This window comes from Camelina sativa, chromosome 15, assembly GCF_000633955.1.
Source record: "Camelina sativa cultivar DH55 chromosome 15, Cs, whole genome shotgun sequence".
NCBI classification, from domain to species: domain Eukaryota; kingdom Viridiplantae; phylum Streptophyta; class Magnoliopsida; order Brassicales; family Brassicaceae; genus Camelina; species Camelina sativa.
In genome coordinates, this window is record NC_025699.1 from 23,407,039 (window position 1) to 23,433,756 (window position 26,718).

Sequence of the window (26,718 nt, forward strand, 5' to 3'; positions counted from 1 at the left end):
TTCCCAAACAGAAGAGTCATCAATCCACACTCCAGAGCCCTCAGGTAAGGCCAAGGTATGCATCTTCTTCTCCTAAACTTCCTCCTATCATCAACAAGAATTTCAAAGAGATAAAAACTGTTTTGCAGTTAACCAAGCCACGAGATTATCGTAGAGCGCTTGTTTCTTCTGTTGATGATTTTGCAGGACAGAAAAGATACCCTCCCATACCTAAATCCCGCCTTGGTCTTGTTCCTCGCATACTGGGCAAGCCTCATGCACCTAAAGCTTATACACCACCTTGGATGAAGAGGACTTCAATGCCATGTTCTGCTCCTCCAGATGCCTGAGCTCCAGCACAGTCAAGCTAATGACTGAAAACAAGCGCTTAGTGGGAGGCAACCCACTGGTAGGTTTTTCTTTTTCTTTTGATTTTGATTTTTGTTTATTTTATTTCTTTTTTTTGCTTTCCTCTTACTTGATAACACTGGGGACAGTGTTGTTTAAGTCTGGGGGAGGTTAGTATTAACTATGTTTTCTGTTTTTGATTTTCAGTTGTGTCAGTCAAAACCATAAAGTTTGAGTCAAATTTTTCAAATTTTTCTTTTTATCTTTGGGAATTATGATCTTGACTAATGATTTCTCTTATTTGGCTAACACTCTAATGATTACTTGTTTATGCTTGATCTCAGAACTGAAGCTTAGAAAGACTATGAGCCTTATCAACAATCCTGAAAGCCCTTATTCAATGGATATCTGATTGATCTAACGTTGTCTCAACCTTTATCAGGATTTTAACCGGACTTAATCTCTTACTTTGGGGTTGGAAATCAGTGGACTAGACTTCTTCTTCAGGCCATACAAGACAATGCAATTTTTCAAAGTATGTCTCCCCTCTCTCTTCCCTTCAGTGCTTTAAAAAAAAAAAAAAAGATCAGAAAAAAAAAGAGAATAAAAGATGAGATGATTTTGATCAGTTTAGAGAGGTAGGTAAATTACCAGTGACCTCATTATTCTACTCTTGAGTCAAATGATCACACAAAGCTTGGAAGCGAGGGGTAGGTAAATTACCGATGACCCCGGTATTCGCTTACACCTTTGATTAAGAAAAAAAAAAGAGAAGTGAGAAAAGGGAGAGGAAAAGAGATGTATGAAGAATGTCTTGGCCTGAAGAGAGTCCATATGCCACTGATCAATACACCCAAGGTAAGAATTCACCTTATTTGTGCTTTAATATTGACTAATGAGATGACAATGGAGATTTCAGAGATTCCAAAGGATTGTGGGATTTGAGTAAGGAATGTTGATGCTTATCATGGTTGAGTATAAGAAGTAAGTTCTTGAGTCAGGTAAATGAAGAGTGTGAATAAGAATCATCATGCAATTGAGTGAGTTCCCTGTTTTCAAACCTCTTTCACATGTCTAAGCTTATGTTTTGCTTGAGGGCAAGCAAAGGCTAAGTCTGGGGGAGTTGATATATCATGGTTTTTGTGGTTTTTAACCATGATATAAGGAGTCTTTTAGTGTCTTTTCATTTGTTTCTAGATTGTTTTTGAGTCTTTACAGGTTTTTAGCATGAAAGGAGCAAAATGGAGCAATTTGGATGTTTTGGAGCATAAATCTTGAAGAATCAATTTGGTCTCGGATGAAAGCAGGAGCATCGACCGACACCAAGATAGGAGGCATCGATCGACACTCATCTCTGCCGACTCAAGACCCAAGTTTTGGAAAATTTACAAATCTGCCCCAAAGTTTTCCATATTTGCAACATAAGTCCATGACGTGTTTTAGGACATATAAATAGTGTTTTTAGGTTTTCCAAACCCTTAAGTTTTATTCTATCAAGTTTTATTTTTCCTGCAACCCTGTGAGATTTTGAGAGCTTTGGAGAGAAAGAGATCTGCTTTGAGAGAAGAATTTCTTGAACTCCCTTTACTCTTTTAATTTCAATTGCTTATTATTCAGAATCATGTCTTGTTCTTCTTTGATTATGTCTGAGTAGTTTGCTTGTTAGGTTTAGGGTTTTTCACAGGGATTTTATGAATTATTAGATTTGATTATTTAGGATTCTTTATCTTGCTAGATCTTCATCTTAGGTTGTTCTTCATATTAATCCTTGATTGGCCATCTAGAATTAATATCCTAGGAAAATAAATTGATATGAGAATATAATTAATTTTCCTGATAAAACCTTTTGATGAGCAAAATTATTTCTTGCAAAGAGATTTGATTTAATAATTTTGTGAGCAATCTAAACCTGATTTTATTGCTGATTTATTACCTAGAATTTTACAAAGAGATTTGGATTTTCTGGTTTTAAATTTAGATATTATTTGCAGTGAGAACTGATTTAATTTACAAAAGTGTTTAGAGTTCTAGATCTGTTCTTAATTGCTTGAATCCTAATTTATTGATTGATTTAATATTTCATAATTTCCTGAGAAATTCCCTAGGCCTAGCTTTTTGATCTTCTGAATTTACAACAAGCTTTATTTAATATTTTGCATTGCTATTTTTAATTCAATTTAATCTGTTTAGCATAATTATAAAACTCTATAATTTATTGTGTAGTCTTGAGTCCTTGTGGAATTCGACCCCTAAGTACTGCAGTGATCTCTTAATTTGAGAGAGTAGCTCTAGGGTAAATTTGAGCATATCAATCAGGGTTAACCAATCCCCAAAACACTTTTAATGCTTCCCTGAGTTCAAGTAGCGTTGGACCTGCCCCACCAGGCACTATCAAAAGTCTGAAGAACTCTTTGTGTTCCTCTTCAAGTTCAAACCGTTCAGTAGGCATTGGGTCTATGTTTAACCCCGTCACATAATGAAATTCATTCAACCCAAACCTGATAGGTTGACCGCCGACCACAAACCAAAGCTCCTTCTTATGTACCCTTAACTGGTTACATAGTAGGAAATGAACAACCTTACTAGACCAGACGAATTGGCTATCAACTAGCTTAGAGATTATTACAATAGGTACATCCTTCGTTTTTTCCCACTTATCCAGTCTTATTGATTCCCTAATTTAAGGGAATTCTCTCATCCTGAAATTGGTGTTAATATCTCTACACTCTATATTAGAGTTTCCTTCAGCGTATAGTCTTGGGGGATAATCCCTTGTTTGTTCTTCAGAAGAAATAATCACCATCGACATCTGTTATAGTTCATAAGTAAATCATAAAATAAATCAGCCATAACATAAAACAAACTCATACACAAAGCATAACATAACTCAGCCACAAACACATAACTCAGATCTAAAGCACAAAATATCTCAGTCACAACTCAGCCGTAACTCAGCCGCAAAATAAAACAAACAGTAAATCAGCCATTGAATCGAATAAATCTAACAAATCAGCCATAAACCCTAAAATAAATGAGCCGCAACATAAAACAAAAAGTAAATCAGCCATCGAATCGAATAGATCTAACAAATCAGCCGTCATAAACAACGGCAACAATCAGCCGTAAATCATCGAAAAAACCCACATTCAGCCGGAAAACTCAAAACTAAACAGTCAACACATACCGGATAGACAAAGACGAAGAAGACGAAGAGAGAGAGAGAGCGACGATGAAGAAAGAGAGTGCAACGGCGAAGATAGAGAGAACGAGTAAAGACGGCGAGAGATGACGGCGAGAGATGATGGCGGGAGATTGATGGCAAGAGAGTGGACAATAACAGAGTATCGCCGGCGACGAGAGATGACGAGAGTTTCGATATTTTTTTTTTCGCGGTTTGTGAACAGTTAAAACTATTCACTTTCCCTCCCTTTGATATAAACAAGAGAAAACAAAACTGTGGATCTAAAAAAAACTGCGATCTAAAAGAAACTGCTTAATGACGTGTTAAATCATATCTGATGTGTATTTTAATTTGCTGATGTGTATTTTTTTTAATTTTTTACTCAAATTCGAGAAACAAAACCCAAGAGGTAAATTGTAATTACACCCAGGGCACTAAACATTCTAGTAATTTTCAAAAGATTTATAGATATGAGTAATAAACCAACTTTTGGATAACATTTGAGTAATTCTTTCTTTATTTTTACTTCAGATTGTTGTGTTTTTTGGTTGTGTTATTATTACTACATATGAAAAAAATGAACTATCATAATTTAATATGTTGAACATGTTAGGTTTTGTTCCTTTCTTATATTTTAGAATCTCTATTTTTTATTTTCTTTTGGGCATTCATGTGGTAAAGTAGGCTAAAACTTCTTCTTATTGGACGATGCATATGAGTCTCTCCATTGTAAATTTTGTTTCTTATTAGTCTTTATCTTTAAGAAAAAAACGTATTTTAAACTATTATAAGAAAACGAAAATTGTATTTTACTATTATATGTTTAAAAAACCATGTTGTTAAGCTTGTGATGTCTTTTTTATCTCATGGTACGATATGAGTTGCATTTTCTTATACTATGTTTGATTAATTTGACTTCTATAGTTTTGAGTAGTATATGCTAATTGTATATTGGTATCATATATTTTTAGGAATCTTAGTATCAAATAACGTATTTTCAAAAATACCTCTTTTCCTATTTCACTTTTCAATAATACCTGTTCATGTTGTTCATTTAAAAAATACTCATTTTCTATGTATAAAGACTAAATTCTAAATTTAAAATTCCAAATACTAAATTATACTCCATCAAAACTATACCCTAAATGTAAAATTGAGAACCCAGAATTAAAAAAAATTCTTAAAATTAACTTAACATATTGTAATTTGTATAAAAGACGGTAAAAATGAAAAAGTTCAAAAAGGAGTATCTCAAAAAAGGTATTTCTAACAAATTCTCAGAAAGATCTTCCTAAATTTCTCTACATTAACAAAAATAATATTATATGATGAGAAACTCAATGGGTCTCTCACCAATGCACATGCTCTAATATGTATTAAAAATCTAAAGGGAGAAAAACCATAAACACTCTACTCTACTGTGCAATCAAAAATTTCTCCATGTGTTGAAATACTCTAATACTATATATAAAAGGAAAACTCAAATAACATCAAACAAATGAACCAAAAAAAATAATATGATCATTATATTTTTAAAATTACAAAAATAATCATTGGTAAGTAAACAAGTAAAAACTAATAATCTCCAAATTACTTAAATTGAAAAACAATATAATCTAAACATGTGTCTAGCACGGGTTGACTTCTAGTAATATATATCTAGATAACTCCTAAATATTTTTTCTAATCCTAATCTCTTTAGAAATCATAACTCAGTAGTAGGTCTGCGACTTTGACCCGAACCGATTTGACCAAACCGAACCGAAGTTTGAGCAAATCGGTTCGGGTTCTTTTAATTGAGCAAACCGATCGGAATGAATATGATTTAGGATCAGTTAACGTTCGGTTCACCCAAACCAAATGGTTAACCGATTTTTTTTTAAAAGAAAAAAAAAAACTATTTTAATAATGATATATTCTCCTTCTTAGATCCAGCCAACTTTTTCGTTTCATGCCTTCGATAATACACAGTTCCAGCGATGACTTGGGAGCGTAAGCGAGCAACTTCTTCTTCTTTGATACTTCAGCCGATTTGATACTTTTTATTTCCTATTTTCTGCAAGAAACATCGTTATTATCCTCGTTTGATCTCGGTTATGACAAAAGTAAACGGTGAAGATGAGTTACATAAGAAGGGAATCAAAAAAATTTTCTGTAGAATGAATAGATTTATAGCAAAAAAGATTATATATTGGGTTGCCGGCTTCGATTGGTATTTGTTTTTGAGCCGTTGCTGGAATAATAGAAGATAAAGGTGGAAGACCACCTAAAATCATTTAGGTTTCAGTGAGTCAATTTTGTTTTGGGCTATTTCTCTTTTTTTTTTTCCTTAGTATTTTATCATTGGGTCCGTTGGACTTGGACCATAAAAATATAAAATACATAATTTCGGTTACTTCGGTTTTTAAAGCTAAGAACCGAATTATTAGCGAACCGAACCGATCCTAATTTCGGTTAAGTTCGGTAAGCATTTCAGAAACAAAAATTAACCAAAAACCGATTTAACCGAACTGATTAATCTGAATAAACCGAAATCGCAGCCTACTCGGTAGTATTAAAATTTAAGTTGTAACTCAAGCTTTCTTCAAACTAAAGTCAATATACTTGAAGCTTGAGCTACACCCTTTTTTAATCTTTAATTTCTTTTCTTTTTTAATCATCTTACATAAATAATAAATAGAACGTCAAAAACCAAAACCAAAAAAAGAACAAGTGGAGACAAATGCTGAAAAGAAACATAGCCACAACAAATGCAGCCTAGCTAAAAGGACATAAAGAAACAGAGACAAAAGCACTCACTACACTCTTGTTAATTAATCTAATCAAATCATAATCTCAAAAAGCTACGTGATGGAGCGGAAGCAAAAAAGAAAAGGACTTGTTTCTTACGTTCCCGGGAAACTAAAGAAACAAGGTTCTCTGTTTTCTTCACAAAAAGCAAAGGAGAAACTCTGTTTTGCTATACAAAAAACAGAGGTTTGAGACTTGAAAGAATACACTTCTTTGCAAAACTTAGATTTGTAAGATAACTCTTTATTAATTCAATTCAAGGATGATCCTCTTCACAAGCATTAGAGGTCTTATTTATAGAGCAGCTAAATTAAACTGAAAAGGAAAACCTAAAAGAAATAGAAAGTTGAGACAAAAGGAAGATCAGCAAAAATTAGAAAACTAACCAAAACAAGAAGAAAAACAGAGAATTCTAGAAGCTTGTGTGACACGTAAAGATGTGCTACATCAGGTCTCCCCGGGTAGAAGAAGATTCGACCCTGAATCTGGCTCATTATTGTCCCCATGATAAGGAAATAAATGTTTAACATTGAAGACGTCCGATGTTCGAATGTGATCCGGCAACCAAAGCTTATACGCATTTGCATTGATACGGTGAATGATCTCCACAGGTCCTATCTTACGAGACTTCAGCTTGTTGTATTCTCGCACCGGAAATCAGTTCTTTGTCAAGACCACCCACACAAGATCACCTGGCTGGTAATTCACTTCACGGCGATGCTTATCAGCGGCTTGTTTATAAGAACGTACCGAAGACTCCAAATGGTTGTGTGCTTGTTGATGAACGAGCTGTAAATTTTCGACAAAGTCCACTGCTTCTCCATGGAGACGAGATTTATCTGGCATCGTAGACAAATCCAACGGACTTCGAGGCATAATCCCATAAACCACATGAAAAGGGCTGAACCCCAAGGTTCTGTTGTTGGCATGATTATGTGCAAACTCGACCAGCGGTAACTTCGATTCCCACGATTTGATGTTATTCCCGACATGACTACGCAACATAGTACCCAAGGCTCGATTTGTGACTTCGGTTTGACCATCCGTTTGTGGATGATAAGCGGAGCTCATGTCAAGACTTGTACCAAGCATCTTCCACACCGAACGCCAAAAATGTCTCAGGAAACGAGTGTCGCAATCGGAAACAATGGAGGTAGGGAGGCCATGAAGACGGTAAATGTCACGAAAGAACAATTGTGCCACTTGGACAGCATCAGTCGTTCGTTTACATGGCACAAAATGAGCCATTTTTTGAGAAGCGATCCACAATCACAAAAATTGAATCGTTACCTCTTTGAGTACGTGGAAGGCCGAGTACAAAATCCATACTAATATCAGTCCATGGCTGTGTAGGAACTGGTAAAGGCATGTATAAACCAGCATTAGACGCCTTGCCTTTAGCTTGTTGACATGCACGACACCTTTCAACAAATCTCTCAACGTCCCTACAAAGAGAAGGCCAGAAGTAACATGCTGTAACTAGTTGGAGAGTTCTGTCTCTTCCAACATGTCCTTCGGAGTGGAGTTCTTCAAGGATTTTCAAACGAAGGCTGCAATCAGGAATGCATAGTTGGTTCCCTTTAAACAAGAAACCATCTTGTAATATGAAATCTTTGTGAAGACCACTTTGCACTTCAGTCCATATACGAGCAAAATACGGATCTGTGACGTACAACTCACCAAAAGAGGAAAAGCCAGAAACTGAATTATGCATAGTCGTGAGAAGATTGTGACAACGGCTTAAAGCGTCAGCAACTCGGTTCAGCTTTCCAGATTGATGTTTAATTGTAAATGTGAATTGTTGGAGAAAGGCAATCCACGCTGCATGTCGAGATGAAACCTTCGCTTGACTATCAAGGTGGCATAGAGCATCATGATCTGTGAAGAGAACAAAATCACGGTGACAAAGATAATGCTTCTAATGTTTTATGGCTTGGACTATAGCATAGAACTCCACATCATATGTGCTGTACCGGCTTCAAGCACCCGATAATTTCTCACTAAAATAGGCTACGGGTCGAGTTTGTTGACTAAGAACAGCTCCAATTCCTAGCTTAGAAGCATCACAATGCAACTCAAAATTCAAGGAGAAATCGGGAAGGACGAGAACCGGGGCCGTTGTTAATTTGTGTTTAATGACTTCAAACGCTTGATCCGCCATTTTGGTCCACTCAAATTTTCCTTCACGCATGCAGTCTGTAATCGGAGCCATAATGCTGATAAAATGCGGAACAAAACGTCGATAAAAAGATGCGAGACGGTGGAAGCTTCTTACGTCGGTAATTGTTTTTGGGATAGGCCATGATTTGATGGATTCTACCTTGGACACGTCAACAGATAAACCATCCTTTGAAATCATATAACCCAAGAATAAGACACAATCTGTTCCAAATTGGCATTTGTGCTTCGCAGCAAAGAATCGTTCTTTCCGTAAGACACCTAAAACTTCTCGTAGATGATGCATATGATCGTCCAAAGAAGAACTTAATATGAGTATATCATCAAAATATACTACCACAAATTTCCCAATGAAAGGACGAAGCGCTTGATTCATGACCCTCATAAACGTACTAGGTGCGTTCGATAATCCGAAAGGCATAACAAGCCATTCAAACAGTCCTTCTCGAGTCTTAAAAGTTGTTTTCCATTCATCACCGAGGCGAATCCGAATCTGATGATAACCGCTTTTGAGATCTATTTTTGAGAAGATTTTGGAAGCACCAATTTGGTCAAGAAGGTATACACCAACAACACATACGCCAAGAGCCATCTTTTTTAGGAATCAACAAAGCGGGAACTGCACATGGACTAAGACTCTCGCGAATATGACCTTTAGCCACTAAATCTTCAACTTGACGTCTTAGTTCTTCATGTTCTTGTGGACTCATCCGATAATGAGGTCGATTAGGGAGCGTAGCTCCTGGAAACAAATCAGTATGATGTTGGGTATCACGTAATGGCGGCAGCTCACTAGGTAGGTCTGTTGGAAAGACATCTTGAAACTCATGTAAAAGCGTGCTCAATGCAAGATTAGGAGAGTAGTTAGGTAAACAATCACTTGAAACTGAGAGTAAAGCAAAGGCAAACCCAGTCTGGTGAAACTCTTCTTCAAAAGTACCACGTGAACAGATCAAAGCGGGTTTGGACGGAGACTTAGTAATTGTCGTGTCCTTGTGAGGCATAATCAAAGGCGGTGTGGCAGAAGGTTCCTTTGGCAACAATGTGATTGTTCGATTATCATACATAAGAGTTGCGCTTCCCGTCATGAGTGATTTCTCTATCGTATTGCCATGGTCTTCCAAAAATCAAGTGACCCACATCCATAGACACAACATCACAATACATCTTATCTTTGTAAACCGAACCAATCGAGAACGAAACAAGTGCTCGATGTGTTACTCGACATTCGGTCTCTTCTTTTAACCACGTGAGTTTGTATGGATAAGGATGTGCTTCTTTTTCAAGACCCAATTTGCGAACTGCATAGTCTGAGATTATGTTGTGGCAGGCACCGGAGTCAATAATGAACCGACACACTTTACCTTTAACCGTACAAGTCGACTGAAAAATATTTGTGCGAAGCCATGGTTCCTCCATAACTTGAGGTGCTAAACAGATGCGGCGAACCACCAAAAGAGGACCTGTATGACTGGTAAGATCTGTGTTCTCAAGGGTATTTGTCTCCTCAACATCATCGTTGTAAGTATCATAAGATGGATCAACTTCCTCAATTAAGAGACCTCATCTTGATTGGTTTGGACATGCGGTTTGTCTGTGACCTGGTTCTCCACAAGTGAAACAACGATATGCTGGTGTACGTGTAGAACGACGCAGCGCTTGATCCTCTGTTGTAGCTGGTGCTCGATTAGAAACAGTAGAACGTGAAGTATTCGCAGTTAAATCTGTGTTTTCCTGTAACAGCCCTTGACCCACGTTCTGGTCTTGCAGTGAAGAATTGCGAGGCCTTGTAGACGCATTCCAGTTACTAGAAGATGAACGAAATTGCTGTTCAAAGGCAACGGCTCGACGTCTAGCTTCAGCCACGGTGTTAGGATCAAATTGAGCCAATGCGTTCTGAAGTTAAGGCCTCAAACCTCCAATAAACCGAGCAACAGTTTGAATTTCACTATCATGAATCTCATTGCGTGTCATGAGCATGTAAAATTCTTCGGCATATTCATCAACCGTACGAGAACCTTGACGGAGATTTTGTAACCTTGTATACATCGTTCGATCAAAGTTGTAAGGAAGAAAAGTTTTCCGTAGATGTTTCTTCAACTTGTCCCATGACTTGATCTTTGTTTTACCCTCACGAGCCCACGTCGATTTCAGCTGGAGCCACCACGAAGCTGCTTGGCCTCTGAATTTGGTTGCGACAAGAGCTACTTGACGATCTTGTGGTACTTGCTTAAAATCTAGAATCTCTTCAACAGTGACTAACCAATCAAGTAAATCTTCACCACGAATATTTCCATTGAACTCTGGTAAATCAACTTTAAAACAAGATTCCCAATGACGATCTGACCTATCATCAATATGTAACTCACGAGCTCCATGGTGGTGTTGTTGGATCTGGTCATTAGGTTGGGCGAAGGGATTAGCGTCGTAAGCATCTTCTCCTTCTATTCGTTCACGGTGTGGCTGGTTCTCAAGAATTGTCTCCACGACGTCTCGCAGTGATTGACGCAACGAATCATTAGAACGTTGAATTGCGGTGTGAAGATTCAGTTGAATCTCCGGTAGCGTTCTTCTCAACTCTACCCAATCACCCTCGTGCGTCTCTGTCTCTTTCGCAGGTTTCGGAGGCATGATTAGTTTCAGGAACGACAAGGCTCTGATACTAAAAGTGATGGAGCGGAAGCAAAAAAGAAAAGGACTTGTTTCTTACGTTCCCGGGAAACTAAAGAAACAAGGTTCTCTGTTTTCTTCACGAAAAGCAGAGGAGAAACTCTGTTTTGCTACACGAAAAACAGAGGTTTGAGACTTGAAAGAATACACTTCTTTGCAAAACTCAGATTTGTAAGATAACTCTTTATTAATTCAATTCAAGGATGATCCTCTTTACAAGCATTAGAGGTCTTATTTATAGAGCAGCTAAATTAAACTGAAAAGGAAAACCTAAAAGAAATAGAAAGTTGAGACAAAAGGAAGATCAGCAAAAATTAGAAAACTAACCAAAACAAGAAGAAAAACAGAGAATTCTAGAAGCTTGTGTGACACGTAAAGATGTGCTACATCACTACGGTATATAGGAAATATTCGAATTCCAATAGCAACCTAAAGTATGAGGAAATTTCGAACTCAAGTTACTCAACTTGTTTCTTTTTGGTTCAAGCTCCCAATTATGCATTTCCGAATCAAACCAATACACCATAAAAGCCAAGTAAAAGTTGGTTTGCCTATATATTGCAAATTTGAACTTTCCATAAACAAAGTAGATGCTTTGAAATATGAAGTACAGATATGGAGTTATAACAAAATAACTCAGAAGTGTAGAATATAATCCCACTTTAAAGTTTAAACACTTGCATGCATAACCAAATCTTTTAAGATTTAGAGTCACTAGTTTTGACTGCGAAAGGAAATGTGAACATAGGCAAAAATAAAATTTGATCTTCTAAACTCATTCTATCGTTTTAAAAATCTTGAACTGTCAAATGCAAAGACAAATAAAAATATTTATTTTGAATATCAAAACAACCATTCAAATTAAAATTTAACGCAAAGAAATCACGTCTTAAAGTCATGGGGTTTGGAATTCGATATTAGAGAAGTGCACTAAATTTCTATGTTCAGATCTTCGATCAAACTAAGTTTAAGAGCAGTTCGAAGACCCATAGTTTCTTGATAGTAGAAAAATATATGTAATAGAATGTCTAAAGTTGGTTGATCAGCCGCATAGCTATATAGATAGCTGCTTAGGGATGGAAATTGGATAAGCTGTTTTTTTTTAAATGAATTTCTAAACGTATAATTGTTTACTTAAAATCTTGATTTTATAAAAAGACTGTCATTACAAAGGAGCAAATTCTACGACTAAAGATAGTGCAAACATCAGTATATGTACTAATGAATGTATATCGCACAATGCTTAGTATACCTCTCCTCTTCTTCTCTGCATACCGCACAATGTAGACCGGTGGTCAAGTCATCAACATACTCAAAGGCGATGTAAACTAAAATCTATTAGCAAAAGAGTGGACCAAACATCACTATGCTTGAGACATATACAGGAAATCAAGGTAACCTGTCTGTATGAGGAAGTAGACGAGCAGTCCATGCTTGAGTCTCTTAATTAACACCAACAATCATCAAAACTAGGACTGATGACTCCAAACTTATTCAGCCTTCCATTAAGCTCAACAACAATCTCACCAGACCGGTGGTCATCAACATACTCAAAAATCGCCGATGTAACCTAAAAAAATCCAAACACAAAGCATCAATCATCATTACACTTGAAACAATATACATGAAAGCAAGTAACCGAGTCATAACTACTAGCTCTTCAAAAACCACCATACCGTACGTGCTTTTGCATGAAGATAAAGAAAAGAAACTTAATGATGACCTTAGAACAAGAGGCATCTTTCCCTTCTTCTCTGCATTGTAGTACATGCTCTGAAGAACGTCACTGAGGACATCGACAATGAGATACTAGAAGTAGAAGAGGTTGTCTTGGGGGAGTAATTGTATTTACGAAATTTATTATATGCACAGGTTCTCGCGGAACTGAAACCATATGTGGTTCTGGCAGAGCAACTAGGAAGACTGGCTGTGCAGTTGGTGGCTGGAGGAAGTGGTGTAAAGAACGTGAAAGTGACCTACGCCTCGGCTCGAGCCACTGATGATCTTGACACTAGACTTCTCAGAGCAATGATAACAAAGGTTATCATTGAGCCGATCTCTGATGTGTATGTGAACCTGGTCAACGCAGATTACACAGCAAAACAGAGAGGCCTGAGAATTTCAGAGGAACGTATTGTCCTTGATGGTTCACCAGAGAGCCCACTCGAGACAATCACGGTTCAGCTAGGCAACGTCGAGTCCAAATTCGCGAGCGCCTTATCTGAGACTGGAGACGTCAAAGATGAAGGAAGAGTTAAAGATGGGGTCCCCCATTTGACAAAAGTGGGGTGTTTTGAAGTAAATGTGAGTCTTGAAGGAAGTATAATATTGTGTAGGCAGGTAGATCAGCCTGGCATGATCGGAACTGTTGGAAACATCTTGGCAGAATCGAATGTTAATGTCAGTTTCATGAGTGTTGGGAGAATTGCGCCGTGGAAGCAAGCGGTTATGGTGATTAGTGTTGATGACATGCCGAGCAAAGAGACTTTGAAGAAAATTGGAGAGATTCCGGCCGTTGAGGAGTTTGTGTTCCTCAAGTTATAGTTTTGTTAAGAGGACTCGATGAAAGAATGGCTTTGGCTTTATTTCTTTTGTTGTTTTCTACAGTTTTGATAGTGCCAACGTAGCTTAAGAGAGAGTGAGACTTAGTGAGATGAAAAAATAAGGTCTGCCTCAGAATTTGACCTTTGAGGCTGTTCATGTTTCAACTTCTGTTTTATTATTTTTTTATTGGTAGGAACTTCTGTTACTTTCACTTAGAACAAGTTTTAACCTAAAAAAAATAATCTGATTAAAATATTTTGTTCCAATTTACCATCTTTATGCAATTCTAATTCCGTGTCTTTCCTATGTACCTGTAATAATATTCCATATTTGCTGGTGATGTACTCAAGGAATAAGATTCTGATATATATGCTTCTCGAATGAGAAAGACATAACAGAGAGAATCTGACCAGTCTTGCTCTGTGTCCCTAATGAGCTTTTGAGTTTGGAAAAGGACACACACCACACCATTCTTCGCTTCCTTTTGGAATTTATTCGTTTCCAGCCTTTCTTCGAAATGGGATTTGCCTTTACAATCTGCAAATCAAACTTTCAGTTATTTTTTTATACAATTTTTCACATGTGTGTAATACTCTTCACAGATCTCATATAAACCCCAAGCTTATTCCTTACCAGAACATAACTTGAACAACCATAAATTTGTGTTTGTTTCACTATATCTCATATTTCCCTTAAGTTTTGTTTGTTCTACATGGGGGCTAAATTTTCACGTATAGCGAAAAGGTTTCTTCCTAAAAGTAAAGTGAGAATTTTGATGGTGGGTCTTGATGGTTCAGGGAAAACTACCATCCTTTACAAGCTCAAGCTTGGAGAGGTTGTGACAACAGTGCCTACTATAGGTATGTGACATGAGCTTTTTATTTTCTCTTACTCTTTATTGCTATTCCTCTCTAGGTGAGGGATCGATTAGCAAGTTGTTGATTCAGTCTATCGATCTATTAAGGATTATGGACGATCAGCTCCAACTATATAATACTTTGTGTTTTTTGTTTATGGATCTTAACTTATTTGTAGATAGTTACTTTTTCCCTTTGATTGTGTTTGCACTTGTTAGGAAGAAATAGCTTGATAATTCTCATGTAGATGTTGTATCTGCGTCAGGATCATCAGGGTTAACCATATTATTCGTTTTTGGTTGTTTTATCATTTTCCAGGGTTCAACCTGGAAACCGTAGAATACAAAGGCATCAATTTCACTGTATGGGATATAGGAGGCCAAGAGAAGGTAAACTCCATGTCAAATTCATATTGATTCTACTGTCTCACTTCTCTACAAGTGCATATAAACACATATTTCTCTCTTGCCTCTCAAGGCTTGACCTGTCTGTCTTATGGGATCTAAATCATTTTATTTAAAAAGATGTTGGGTTTCTCAACAGATTCGCAAACTGTGGAGACACTATTTTCAGAACGCGCAGGGGCTCATCTTTGTGGTGGACAGTAGTGACAATGAAAGGATGTCAGAAGCTCGAAACGAGCTTCATCGCATACTAACCGATGTAAAATCATATGAAGTTTAAAATGTTACTTACTAGTACTCTCTCCTTTTTTTTATGCCAACAACTTTGACAACAACAAAAACTGCACAGAACGAACTAGAAGGTGCATGTGTACTCGTCTTTGCGAACAAGCAAGATTCAAGAAATGCTTTACCAGTAGCAGAGGTTGCAAACAAACTTGGTCTGCACAGCCTATCCAAACGTTGTTGGTAATAATTAAAACGTCTTAATTCTCATGTTCGTTAGTCGTTACATATATATATTTAGTGGTTAAGAGTATAAATAGAAGCTTTTTGTGTACTTTTGATTGGTGTAGGCTTATACAAGGAACCTCAGCTATCTCAGGACAAGGCTTATACGAAGGACTCGAATGGCTATCCACAACAATCCCGAGCAAACCTGAACGCTCTACTTCGGTTGGTGGTAGTTTCCGGAATAATTCCTATGAGAGGAAGCTAGTACGAGGCCTGAGGTATTAGAAGGCCTTGAATACAAAAACTATGTATACAGTCGGAGCGTGCCAAATATGAGAAGTGTATTTTTGTGTACTATAGCTTGTTCGGTACGAAACTGATGCGTACGAGTAAACAAAATAGCTGGCTTATTCGTTTTTTGTATTTGTATTTGTATTATGGCGTTTTGTTTTCCATGTTTCTCAATGAGAACCATACTTGACTATTATACTCATATTATCGAGTGAATTAATAAAGTTTTTTTTGGGTATCGTACGTTACGTACCCTTTATATGAATTCGTTTTCTCCTTCGTACTTTAGAATTACATCTTTTAATAGATACACTGATGGACCGAAATAATCAATAAGAAAATAATACTGAAAATGGACTCGCTTTTTCTCTAGACATATATAATAGTCTAGAGACGTTTTAAACCGTTCCATCTGTCCAATGGTTTTCACTACCCTCATTGGTTAATCCACGAAGATGTCTTTAAATATAAAGATAGTCTTCTAACTTTGCCATTCTATTTTTGTGACACATCTCATTTTTATTAATTTTAAATTTAGTATTCTAACATTCTTATTTTTAGTTATTTTTATAACCTACTATTTCATTTTTGTATATTTATTATATTGTTTATGCTCTTAGAAGCTCCCAACTGATTTCCAAAATTTAGACATGTGTCACTTTTTCAATTTTAATGAATAATATTAATTAATAGTATTTAATTTTTGTAGTCACATAATTTTTGACTTGTATTTTGATTATCTTTAGAACATAAAAATATTCCTGCATAATTTTTTCTATTTTGAATTATCGCTTTTTATGATGATGTGAAAATTTTGAACTACTTTTGTTGTCCACGCACTTATTTTTGAAAAATGTTGTATGAAAGCGAAGGAAAATTTTGAATCTCTATTTTTAAAAATTCTGAAAGTATAAAATAATAGGTACAACAATGTGTGCAAGAGTGCTGTGATAGAAGAATATATGTCTCAATAAACATTAGTTTCACCATTGTGGTCATGAAATCTTACAAAAACTTCATATGTTAATTTTCTATAATAAAGTAAATTTGTATATAATAAAAATTGGTCTATCCCACTAACCAATCAAAACGAGCTCTCTCATTAGATAAAATCTCATTAGATAAAACAATGTATATGTCTAATAGTTAGTTTTTTATAGTTGTATTTAATAGTTTGTTATAAGGTTGTAGTGTATAGATACATTATAAATTAGTTAGTAAAAATAACAAGTAATTGTCAATCCTTGATACCATCAGAAACGTGATACAATTATTTTTTTAAGAACTGGCAGATTATTATCAATCCTTGGAGATAATTTGATAATAATCCATGGGCTTATTTTTTTAAGAACTCGGATTATTATCACGTTCTTAAAATGTAATTAAGATTATTTTTTTTATCTGCCACCTTAATTCTCTCATTATAATTGTTATTCCTCAAGAGCTTCTTGATACCATCAGAAACGTCCTTCGCAGAGTAGACACTTGGGATACCTCGGTTCTCAAAATCCCACAACACAAGAGTTGCAGAATAGAAACCCTTGCTAATGATGGACAAATCAAACAAAAAAAAGGAAAACAAGAATTGTTGGTTCAAATAGATTAGTCGTATCTTGGCGGTAGTGGAATGAGAGGTTAGAACTCTATCAAACACTTGGTAGAGTTCTCATATGTAAAACATAGAAACTTCAAATTCAAATTTGAAACCATAGACAAAATTTCAAAAAAAAAAATAAAATAAGAGACATGGAATAGATATTTCACTACAAGAAAACACGCCTTTTGCGAGGGCGAGTTGCGACGGATTACAGCTCTCGCAAATTTGTGGTGGATTTGCGAGGATAGTACGAGAAACAAAAAATCCCTAGCATATCCCTTGCAAAATTGCGAGGAAGGTGGTTGTCGCAAATCCGCTGCTAAATTGTGAGACATTCACAACAAATTTGCTGGGAAGGTCACCTCCCTTGCAAATCAATCGCAATATTGCGACGACTTTGCGAAAACAGAATCCATAGCAAAATTGCTTTGGACATGCGAGTAACTTGCGAAAGCCATAGCAAATCAATTGCAAAATTAGAAAATTCTTTTTTTTTGTAAATATTACAAAACTTAATATTTGAATGTGTTCATAAGGTGAATTATTCTAAAATACATTTGAATGTGTTCATAAGGTGAATTATTTTGAAATACATTACTAATACATTACTATTGATGATTAAAAAGATGATAGAAAAGAGTATGATGAGACATTGGACCTTATAATATACTTGAAAATTAATTTTACTAACTTTCAAAATTATTTTGATGGTTTTTATAAATTAGATATTAAAGGTTTGCGACAAATTTGCGACTGAATTGCTAGATATAAAGCAAANATTAATTTTACTAACTTTCTAAATTATTTTGATGGTTTTTATAAATTAGATATTAAAGGTTTGCGACAAATTTGCGACTGAATTGCTAGATATAAAGCAAATTAGTCGCAAATCCATCGCAAATTACTCAAATCATAGCAATTCTCTCGCAAATGACAACTTTAAACCCTAAACCCTAAACTCTAAAGACTAATTACATTACTATTAATGATTAAAAAGATGAATCCAAGACTTATAATCAAAGATAGGGCAGTGCAACACAAAATTGTTAGAGAATTGGACAATTTTGGAATATTTGTCAAATATTTGTTTCAATGTAATGAACATATATATGATATAGTGTATAAGATAGTTCATGATTAGAGGAAGATGCAAAATTAGACAATTTTGGAAATTTTGATGATAGAAAAGAGCATGATGAGACCATTGGACCTTATAATATACTTGAAAGTTTATTTGACTAATTGTTTTAAATTATTTTGATGGTTTTTATAAATTAGACCAACGGACATTCCTTGCAAATCTCTCGCTTTCGTCGATTTGCGAGGGATTTGCTATATATACGATCTATAGCAAAACCGTTGTTTTCTTGTAATGCTTACAAGACACCGATGATGAGACAGATGAAAAAAAAAAAAAGCAAACTGGGTTGGAGCAAAACCATCCAGTCGAAAAACTTCATTCCGATACATTTGTTTGATTTTTTTCGTTATTTCCTTGATTGCATCTAAATTGTTCATACTTCATTTGAATATAACCTGAACCAAAATGCACATTCTAGAAAAACATGTAAACTAACAAAACACATCACAAAACAAAAAATGTAAATAATTAAAGCCAAAGGCGACTAAAAATGTACACATCACCGATCCTTTCAAACCTGAAAACGATTGTTATCAATATTACTTTAGTAATTAATCTTGACGTATAACTAATTCTATAATCATTAGATGATGGATAAGGGTCTTACCAACCTTGCTGGTGAGCCAAAAACCTATCATATGATATGAGTGGAACTAAAGAATTCGTTATTATAGTATATAAAAGTTAGGCGCAATAAAATGGGAGAACCAAGAAACAGCTGTTTCGGGGAGAAACCGGTGATTATGATAGTGACAATTTTGGTTGGTACCAATACCACAAAAATAATCAAATAACAGCTGCCTTCTTCTTTCATGTGCATATCTTACAAAATAGATTTCGGTGTTTTCTGATATTTTATTAACTTATTCCGTTCATGCAAATTTTCCTTATAGTATAAGGCTATAAGCAAATAAGCAACACACGTACGTAGTCTTTCTAAAATGTTTTTGCTGCCATTTAAAAAGTGATATAGCTTCAACGTACAGCAGTTGTCATTTGAATTAAAATACCATGCCGTTTCATGCATATTGATATCAATGCTTATTTAATATAAACTTTGTAACGGGCGGTCCATAATTAGTCTGAAGATACAAAATACGATAAAATATGGTAAAACCAGAATAGTGTGTGGAGAGAGAGTTAGAGATTCTAAAACAGGGGTCTAAAGTGTCTAGCAGTTTACATAAACTAGAGTTTATGCTATTGGGATTGGGTAAAAGATGATCCACGGTCTAGAATGTCCATTGGCTTACATAAGCTCGAATGTAATATACATATACATGTGATGTATTAAAACAGAATGAAAAGTTATGAATGTTCTTTATGAAGGTTGTACATATCACAATGGACATAACAGAAATTTGAGTCGGAGTATTGTATTATGGATGTTTCAGTTTAGTGGGACTTGTCACATCACAATGTGCACTATATAGATGCACATCGTACTGGATTGGAAAATCGTAGGTGGAGTGTAAATGTATATTATCATATGTACAAGATTGGAAATAATTCTTATTACTATTGAGTTTATACGCTTGTTGAGGAATGATTCAAACTCATTAAGTATTATATAAAATGTCGATGTATATGTATAGTCACGACTCTAGTGTCATCTAATCATCTTTTCAGGTAATTATCGTAGCCTAGATGTTGGAGAGAAGTAGAGCATCTGATGTAGTGGTCTAGTACCATTCCAGTGTCATCTTTCTTTTTCTAAATTCAATTTTTTCTTCTTCTTTTTTTTTGGTGTGGTCGATGACGTTTTTTTTTTTTTTTTTTTTTTTTTTTTTTTTTTTTTTTTTTTTTTTTTTTTTTTTTTTTTTTTTTTTTTTTTTTTTTTTTTTTTNATGATACTAAAGTATACGTAGAGCTAAGCTAGTCAACTAAGGATTGCAATACTAGCTTAACCGGGACGGTGCATGATCAATGTGTTATGAAAGATAATACAATACGTCTTCATCTTTTTTATTCATTCATAGTTGGAAGTAAAGTGCCCATTATCTTGACATTTGTTATGAAAGATAATATATGTCATTTTGCAAAATGTATCTAAACAACATAATATTTTTAAATAATTTTATTTTACAGGTTTCAACTATAGAAATTATCATTCGACGAGTTTTTTATTCTATGATTTATGTAACTATACGATTATGCAATGTTATGGATATGAGCCGTAACAAATTCAGTTTTAGTTGTAAATATAAATTTGTACAATGCTGTCATAAAAAAAAGAAAATAGTTGTACAAGGTATCAAACAAGGTCATTATTATTCTTTAATGATGTAGCGTCCAAATCATCAGTATTTGATACCCCATTTTAATATTTACCAACGCAGTCATCATTATTTTTATACGATTTATAAAAATAGTTTGTGTGAGTTTGAAGCATTTTCATTTCCTGCTCACATATGAAGATCTCGATAACGACTGGTGGTTCTCCAAGACTAAACAAGAAGAGTTTTTTTTTTTTTTTTCTTTTTTTTGTGTGTGCAAACTAACAAGAAGAGTTAATGCATAATTATATATTACAAGAAGTAGTCGCCGACACCGACAAAATTAAGACTTTGGTTTCCCACCATAAGCTTGCTTACAAATGTAAAATGGTTTCTGCGATGGAGCACACATCTTAGCTTTCCCTGGACATCCCTGTAGACAGTTATTTCCCAAACTTCCCATTACTTCTGCGTCCGATCTCACGAATCTCGCCGGAGCTTTTCCCGTCAAGAAGTTCCCGTCTAAGTAAAGCCGTCTCAACGTCTTGCTCCGTTCGTACTCCGACGGTATACCACCGTGAAGCATGTTGTATCTCATAGACAGTGAGGAGAGTCTCGGGTACGCCGCGAAACTCGCCGGAGCGGTTCCTCTGATTTGGTTGTAACCTAGCTCTACAGCTACGAGGTTGTTTTCTCCGGCGAGTTTTGGAGGGAGGACTTCGATGCCTGTGAGAGTGTTGTTAGCTAGATCTACTTGTTGGACTGATTCGAGGAGGAAGAACCAAGCTCCGAGTGTTCCGGTGAATGAGTTCTCGGCGAGCTCGACGATTTCGAGCTGAGTTGACTCGGTGAACGATTCTTTTGATATGGGTCCTGATAAGGTGTTGGCCTTTAAAGCTAAGTCGATGAGGTTTTTGGGAAGCTTTGGGATGGCTCCGGTGAGCTTGTTGTAGCTAAGATCGAGCTGACGGAGGTTTGAGAGCGAGTTCATTGTTTTTGGAAGTGACCCGGTGAGTGAGTTGTGAGAGATGTCAATGGACTCGAGTGAGTTGAGTCGAGTTACTGAGTCGGGTATGGATCCAGAAAACGAGTTGGATCGGAGAACCAGGGTTTTGAGGCTGAGGAGGGAGGATATGGAGGATGGGATTAGGCCGTAGAAGTTGTTCTCGGCGAGATCGAGCGTAAGGAGCTCCGTGAGGCCGGAGATGAGCGGCGTGAGACGACCCGTGTACCCGGCCGGGTCGAGAGTTAGTTGGGTCACACGTGTGGAGTCAGACGAGCAAGTGATGCCGCAAGTGAAATGCGTTCGACGTGGTGAAGCACAAGGGTCGGAGACAGTAAAGTCCCAGCTTGCGAGACAAGACCACGGCGGGATTGAGTTTGGTTTCACGGTGGCTTTGAAGGCTTTTAGTGCTGACACGTCGGATGGTGACGTCAGAGCATCGGTGGAGGTGAAGAGGAAGGTGAGAAGAAGAAGAAGAAGGCACGAGGAAATAAACAAAGTCATTGTTTGAAAAAGTGTGAATGCATGATGTCAAGACTTAAAAGAGTGCTAAACCTATATATATAAGTTAATTTTTCTCGTTTCTTCTTCCTCCACGTCGACATTCATCTAAGATACACTATATATATTTTTAAAAAATTTATTAAATTTGAAAATAGTAAAAGCAATAATATAAATTTTGATAAATAATAAAATTAATAACTATATAAAATGAATTAAATAATATAAAGGAAGATATTAAAATAATGTTAAATTTGAATAATGTTATTATTTAAATTTAACCAAAAATATCATATTTCAAAATTTAGAATGTGTTAATGAGTTTTGGAAATAGAAGTAAGATTTTAGTATATGGTAGAATTAAAAATAATTTATGTAATTATATTTATAAATTTCTAAACATATAAATAAAATTAAAGTAAAACATTAGTTTCTAAAAAACATATATACAAAGATTTATTATTAAATTTCACTTAAAGAAAAATAAAAAATTAATTACTTAACTCAACTTAAAAGTTTTAATATAAAATAAAGATATTGTAATAGTCACACTTTTTTTAGAAAGACTATAAAAAGACTCTTGAAAAATAATTCAAAACAAAATCAATGGTCACAAAAATAGAGAAAAAATGATATGTAAACTGTTACAAAAAATGACATATGATTTGTGTAGCATACCTCATAAGACATATTATCAACTGAAGCTAAAAATTCTATAACATGATAAAAGAAAAGTAAAACATAAAACAAAATTGAGATTTCATTAATTTTATCAAATGTTTTTAACCTAAAACATTAGTAGAAACAACATATTTAAAGTATACTATGTATTTTTGAGAATACGAAGTTGAGGTTGCATCACAAAATTAAAATATGAAAATAACATATGTGATTTTAGAATAATATTTAATTTGGATTAGTGAACGGGTATTCATTGACGGGTGTAACCATTTCACCATCTAAGTATTCTTGACTTAGTCGAAAATTATGTTATGGCAGATGATGCACTTGGACAACTCCGTTGTACCGACATAACACTATAAAAATGTTCATAAAACTTTGTATATTTGCATTTAATGTGGAATATCAATATGTTTAAATGATCCCTATAATTAAGTCAACGATTAATATTCGACGTTAAAACTTTTAAAAATATATTTTCATGAGATATGAATATGAAATAAACTCTTCTAGGAATAAAATATCAAAAGATTGTCGACTATTCCAGTGAGGATTTTAAGTCGTTTTTCGTTACCATGTGATACATTGTTGATTTGCCAAGAAAACATTATTGCGACATTAGATAATATATATTATATATATATTAGTAAAATAAGTATGACAATTATATATATTTATCTTTTAACTTTAAATAATTATATTAATATTCAATTTTTTTATTAATTAAAAATTTAAACTAATATCTCATGCAAATAAATATAACAAAAAATATTATTTTCAACAATATATATGTTAGATATTATATTTAAGTTCAAAAATTTATATCGATAAAAAAGTGTTTTAATTAAAATTCCGTGCGTGTATTGTGGATACAAATTCTAGTCTTTATATAAAGCTAGACTACGTGGTGGAGGTCGGCTTTGCCTTTTGGTCGCCTCTCTCCTTACGTTACAAGGTTCAATGCTTAAGCCAAAATCAAATGTGATACGAATAATTATTAGAAATAAACGGCCTAACTAACACATTCTTACCCAATTATGTTTCGGTAGGGTTTTTTCTCTAGATTTTTAGTTTAGGTGTTGCTTAATCTCTTGGCCTTGTAAATTTAACCGAAGCAGCGACTCTCGCTGGTCTCTCACCAGTAAATTGTGGCTGGTTTTAAATCTAAGTTGAAAAGCAAATATTTTTTAAGTTGTTGAATTGGATCTCTAGCGACACACTAAATAAGAGTTTAAGTAGTCAAATGTTTTTGCCACATCTTGTGATCTTTGTTGTAAGTAATTTTTTGTTTTGTTTTAAAGATTATGTTCTTGGTCCTTGGAGATGGAGTTGGTGTGTCAGCGACAAACAATAATAAGTCAAGAGTCGTCTGACTATGTATATGAATACGAATAAAGACACACACTCTTTGGACTAAACCAAAATAGCCTTTGCTATTACCATTAATGTAGTACATACAATTTGTTAGCGAATGATCATTATTCATTTACCATTACTAAATAATTCTTAATATTTGGTGAATAATAATAAAAATAGGATAAGACCAAAAAACTTGGACTTTCGAATGATTGGGGGGACATGTTTGGAAAGCACTTACAAAAGCTCTGTTCTTATTTATTTGTTTTCAGGTTCTTTACTTCTTTTCTTTCGAATAAATAATTGTACTTAGACCATCCATATTTTAATGACAAAGATTCAGCATTATATATGGTTTCTCCAAAAATCCAAATGCAATTTAAACCAGCAATCTTTACCAATTAAACCATAGGCACTTGACTTTTTATTCATTTAAAAATTTAAAAGTAGGGGTAAGTGATCGGTTATTTGGTTCGGTTCCTTGATTCCAACATTTAGGATCTATTAGAGAACCAAAATGTTTTTGGTTGGGGTAGTTTTGGTTTGGATTGGATAATTTGAAAGGGAACCAAAAGTAACCGAACTATATTCGAGTTCAGTTCGGTTCAAGTAATTGTATGCAAAATAACCAAACTATCTGAAAAACTGAACCATCATCCAAAAATCAGTTTGTAATTATGGCAATGCTAAACCTATTTGAATGTGGTTCAAAGTTTTAAGTATAAAAAAGTTCAAGTTCCAAATCCAAATTAAATAGTCTAAAGTTATGCAAACCATGGAAAAAAACAAAACACAAACCCAAACTAATATATAATAGTGTACAAGTTCCAAATCCATGTTAAAGAGAGTAAAGAAACAAGATGCATTCTATTTTGATCCAAAAAAAAAAAAAACAAGGTACATTCTACAAGATTCTTCAAATCCTTGATCTTGTCCACTATGAGCCTGTTCTTTTTAACAGTTGCGACCAGCGATGACCACAGAAAAGTACACTATTACGATTAAAGATAACAATTCCAGCAATACACTGAAACTACTGATAGGTAAGCACGGTTGATTAAGAGCGGATGCTAAAATTTTTAGCTACTGCAAAGCATGCCCGAGTCAAATAAGGTAGACTAATGGGCAATGGTCTAAAGGACTGTGATTTTTTTAAAAAGATCCATTACGAAATTATCCATATTTTTCTTAAAAAGTGTAATTTTTTGGTCCAAAATTTTCTTATAAAAAGGCCCATAATTTGTAGATGCTATTCTTATATATTTTTTTTTGTCGTCAACTTTTTTCATTAAAATTTAAAACCCAAAAACGGGTTACAATGTGAAGGAGTCCAATTACACAAAGCCCAATTAATCCAATAAAAACATTACAACCGAAACTACATGGGTTAGTAAATGACACATATGCAACACGTGTAAAACCGATAAGATGTGCGAAAGAACACGCGTTTCATCACCGTCTTTCACACCAGAGCTGAACGCCGATCAGATCTAAAATTTTCCAGCGAGAAAATCGCCTTATCAACCTCGAGGATCCATCAGATTTCAGCTTGTAACTCCATTCACCAAAGGCCTTTTGCAGTTTTTATCCGAGTATGAAGAACAGAGAATTTGAAGTTTCAGATCCGTTAATCTCCAGAAGACTTGAGAAGGTGAGATTGTCAGACTAGTCGCAAAACACGCTCTCCTAATTCGTTCTTCACCTGCCCCTAAATTCCACTCACCACGATTTACAGGAGAAACTGTCATCCTTTGCCAAACACGGCTCAGAACAAGAGGTATGAGGATTTACTCTCCTCTTGATTGAAATCGAGCAATCCGATGATTCAAAACTTCTGAATCACCACTCAGCTTTGACTTCTTCATCTTGAAGGAGATCTAACTGAATCTGCAAAAGGGGAAAAACAAAAAACTTAGCCATAAGGGCTAAAAGAACTCGCATCTAAGCGAGAATTAAAACCGGACTTAGCCGGAAGCAAAAAACCGACTACAAGAGTCGCCGGATTAATTTACATAAGCTTTCTCTCTCTGAAAAATTTGAGAGAGAGAAGAGAGAGAAAGCTTTTATAATACTCAATTCAGATGTTATTCTTATATATAAAGGACCCATATAGTTTTTAAAAAAAAAAATAGATTAAAATTTTATCTACAAAATGGTCCAAAATTTTACATAAAAATTCAAAAAAAGCTCCCAATTTGTTTTTTTTTCCAAAAAAGTCAGAAAAGTTTTTTTTTTACCAAGGGATTAGATTAATGTTGGCCGGGCCTGTGTGACAGCTCATTTTTCTTTGAAGTAGAATATTAAAAGAGCTTCACTTTCGGTTGTTACAATGGAGTACGAAATCATCTGGACTTTTTATTTTTCTTGTCGCTGTTGCTGGTTGACCGACTAAGAAAAGAACACGTCCTATGACTCTTGAGACTGAGCTTGAGACCGCGAGCTTGTTATGAATTTTCCTAATTGATGCCTAATTTTCTAGCGTTATGCTTCTGGTGTTGTTTTTGTATGAACCGATATTCATCATCTTT

At 35.0% G+C, this 26,718-nt stretch overlaps 3 protein-coding genes across 3 annotated transcripts; 2 read left to right on the forward strand and 1 right to left on the reverse strand.

The window, feature by feature from the left end:
• On the forward strand, positions 13,001–13,800 carry LOC104748713 (D-3-phosphoglycerate dehydrogenase 1, chloroplastic-like; the record flags this gene model as incomplete). Its single annotated transcript, XM_010470313.1, has 1 exon — positions 13,001–13,800. A coding segment is annotated over one exon (690 nt), but the record flags the coding sequence as incomplete, so codon positions are not given.
• On the forward strand, positions 14,229–15,891 carry LOC104747359 (probable ADP-ribosylation factor At2g15310). Its single transcript, XM_010468990.2, has 5 exons — positions 14,229–14,550; positions 14,866–14,936; positions 15,091–15,210; positions 15,301–15,419; positions 15,527–15,891. Exons 1-5 carry the CDS (start codon positions 14,403–14,405, stop codon positions 15,687–15,689), a joined length of 621 nt encoding a protein of 206 aa, XP_010467292.1. The 5' UTR covers positions 14,229–14,402; the 3' UTR covers positions 15,690–15,891.
• Positions 20,850–22,200, reverse strand: LOC104747360 (probably inactive leucine-rich repeat receptor-like protein kinase At3g28040). Its single transcript, XM_010468991.2, has one exon. The coding sequence runs from the start codon at positions 22,154–22,156 to the stop codon at positions 20,993–20,995; it is 1,164 nt and encodes a 387-aa protein (XP_010467293.1). The 5' UTR covers positions 22,157–22,200; the 3' UTR covers positions 20,850–20,992.

Coding starts and splice junctions, on each gene's coding strand:
- LOC104747359 (XM_010468990.2), top strand. CDS start 14,403: ATGGGGGCTAAATTTTCACGTATAGCGAAAAGGTTTCTTCCTAAAAGT. Junction 14,551..14,865: donor GACAACAGTGCCTACTATAG/GTATGTGACATG, acceptor ATCATTTTCCAG/GGTTCAACCTGGAAACCGTA. Junction 14,937..15,090: donor ATATAGGAGGCCAAGAGAAG/GTAAACTCCATG, acceptor GTTTCTCAACAG/ATTCGCAAACTGTGGAGACA.
- LOC104747360 (XM_010468991.2), bottom strand. CDS start 22,156: ATGACTTTGTTTATTTCCTCGTGCCTTCTTCTTCTTCTTCTCACCTTC.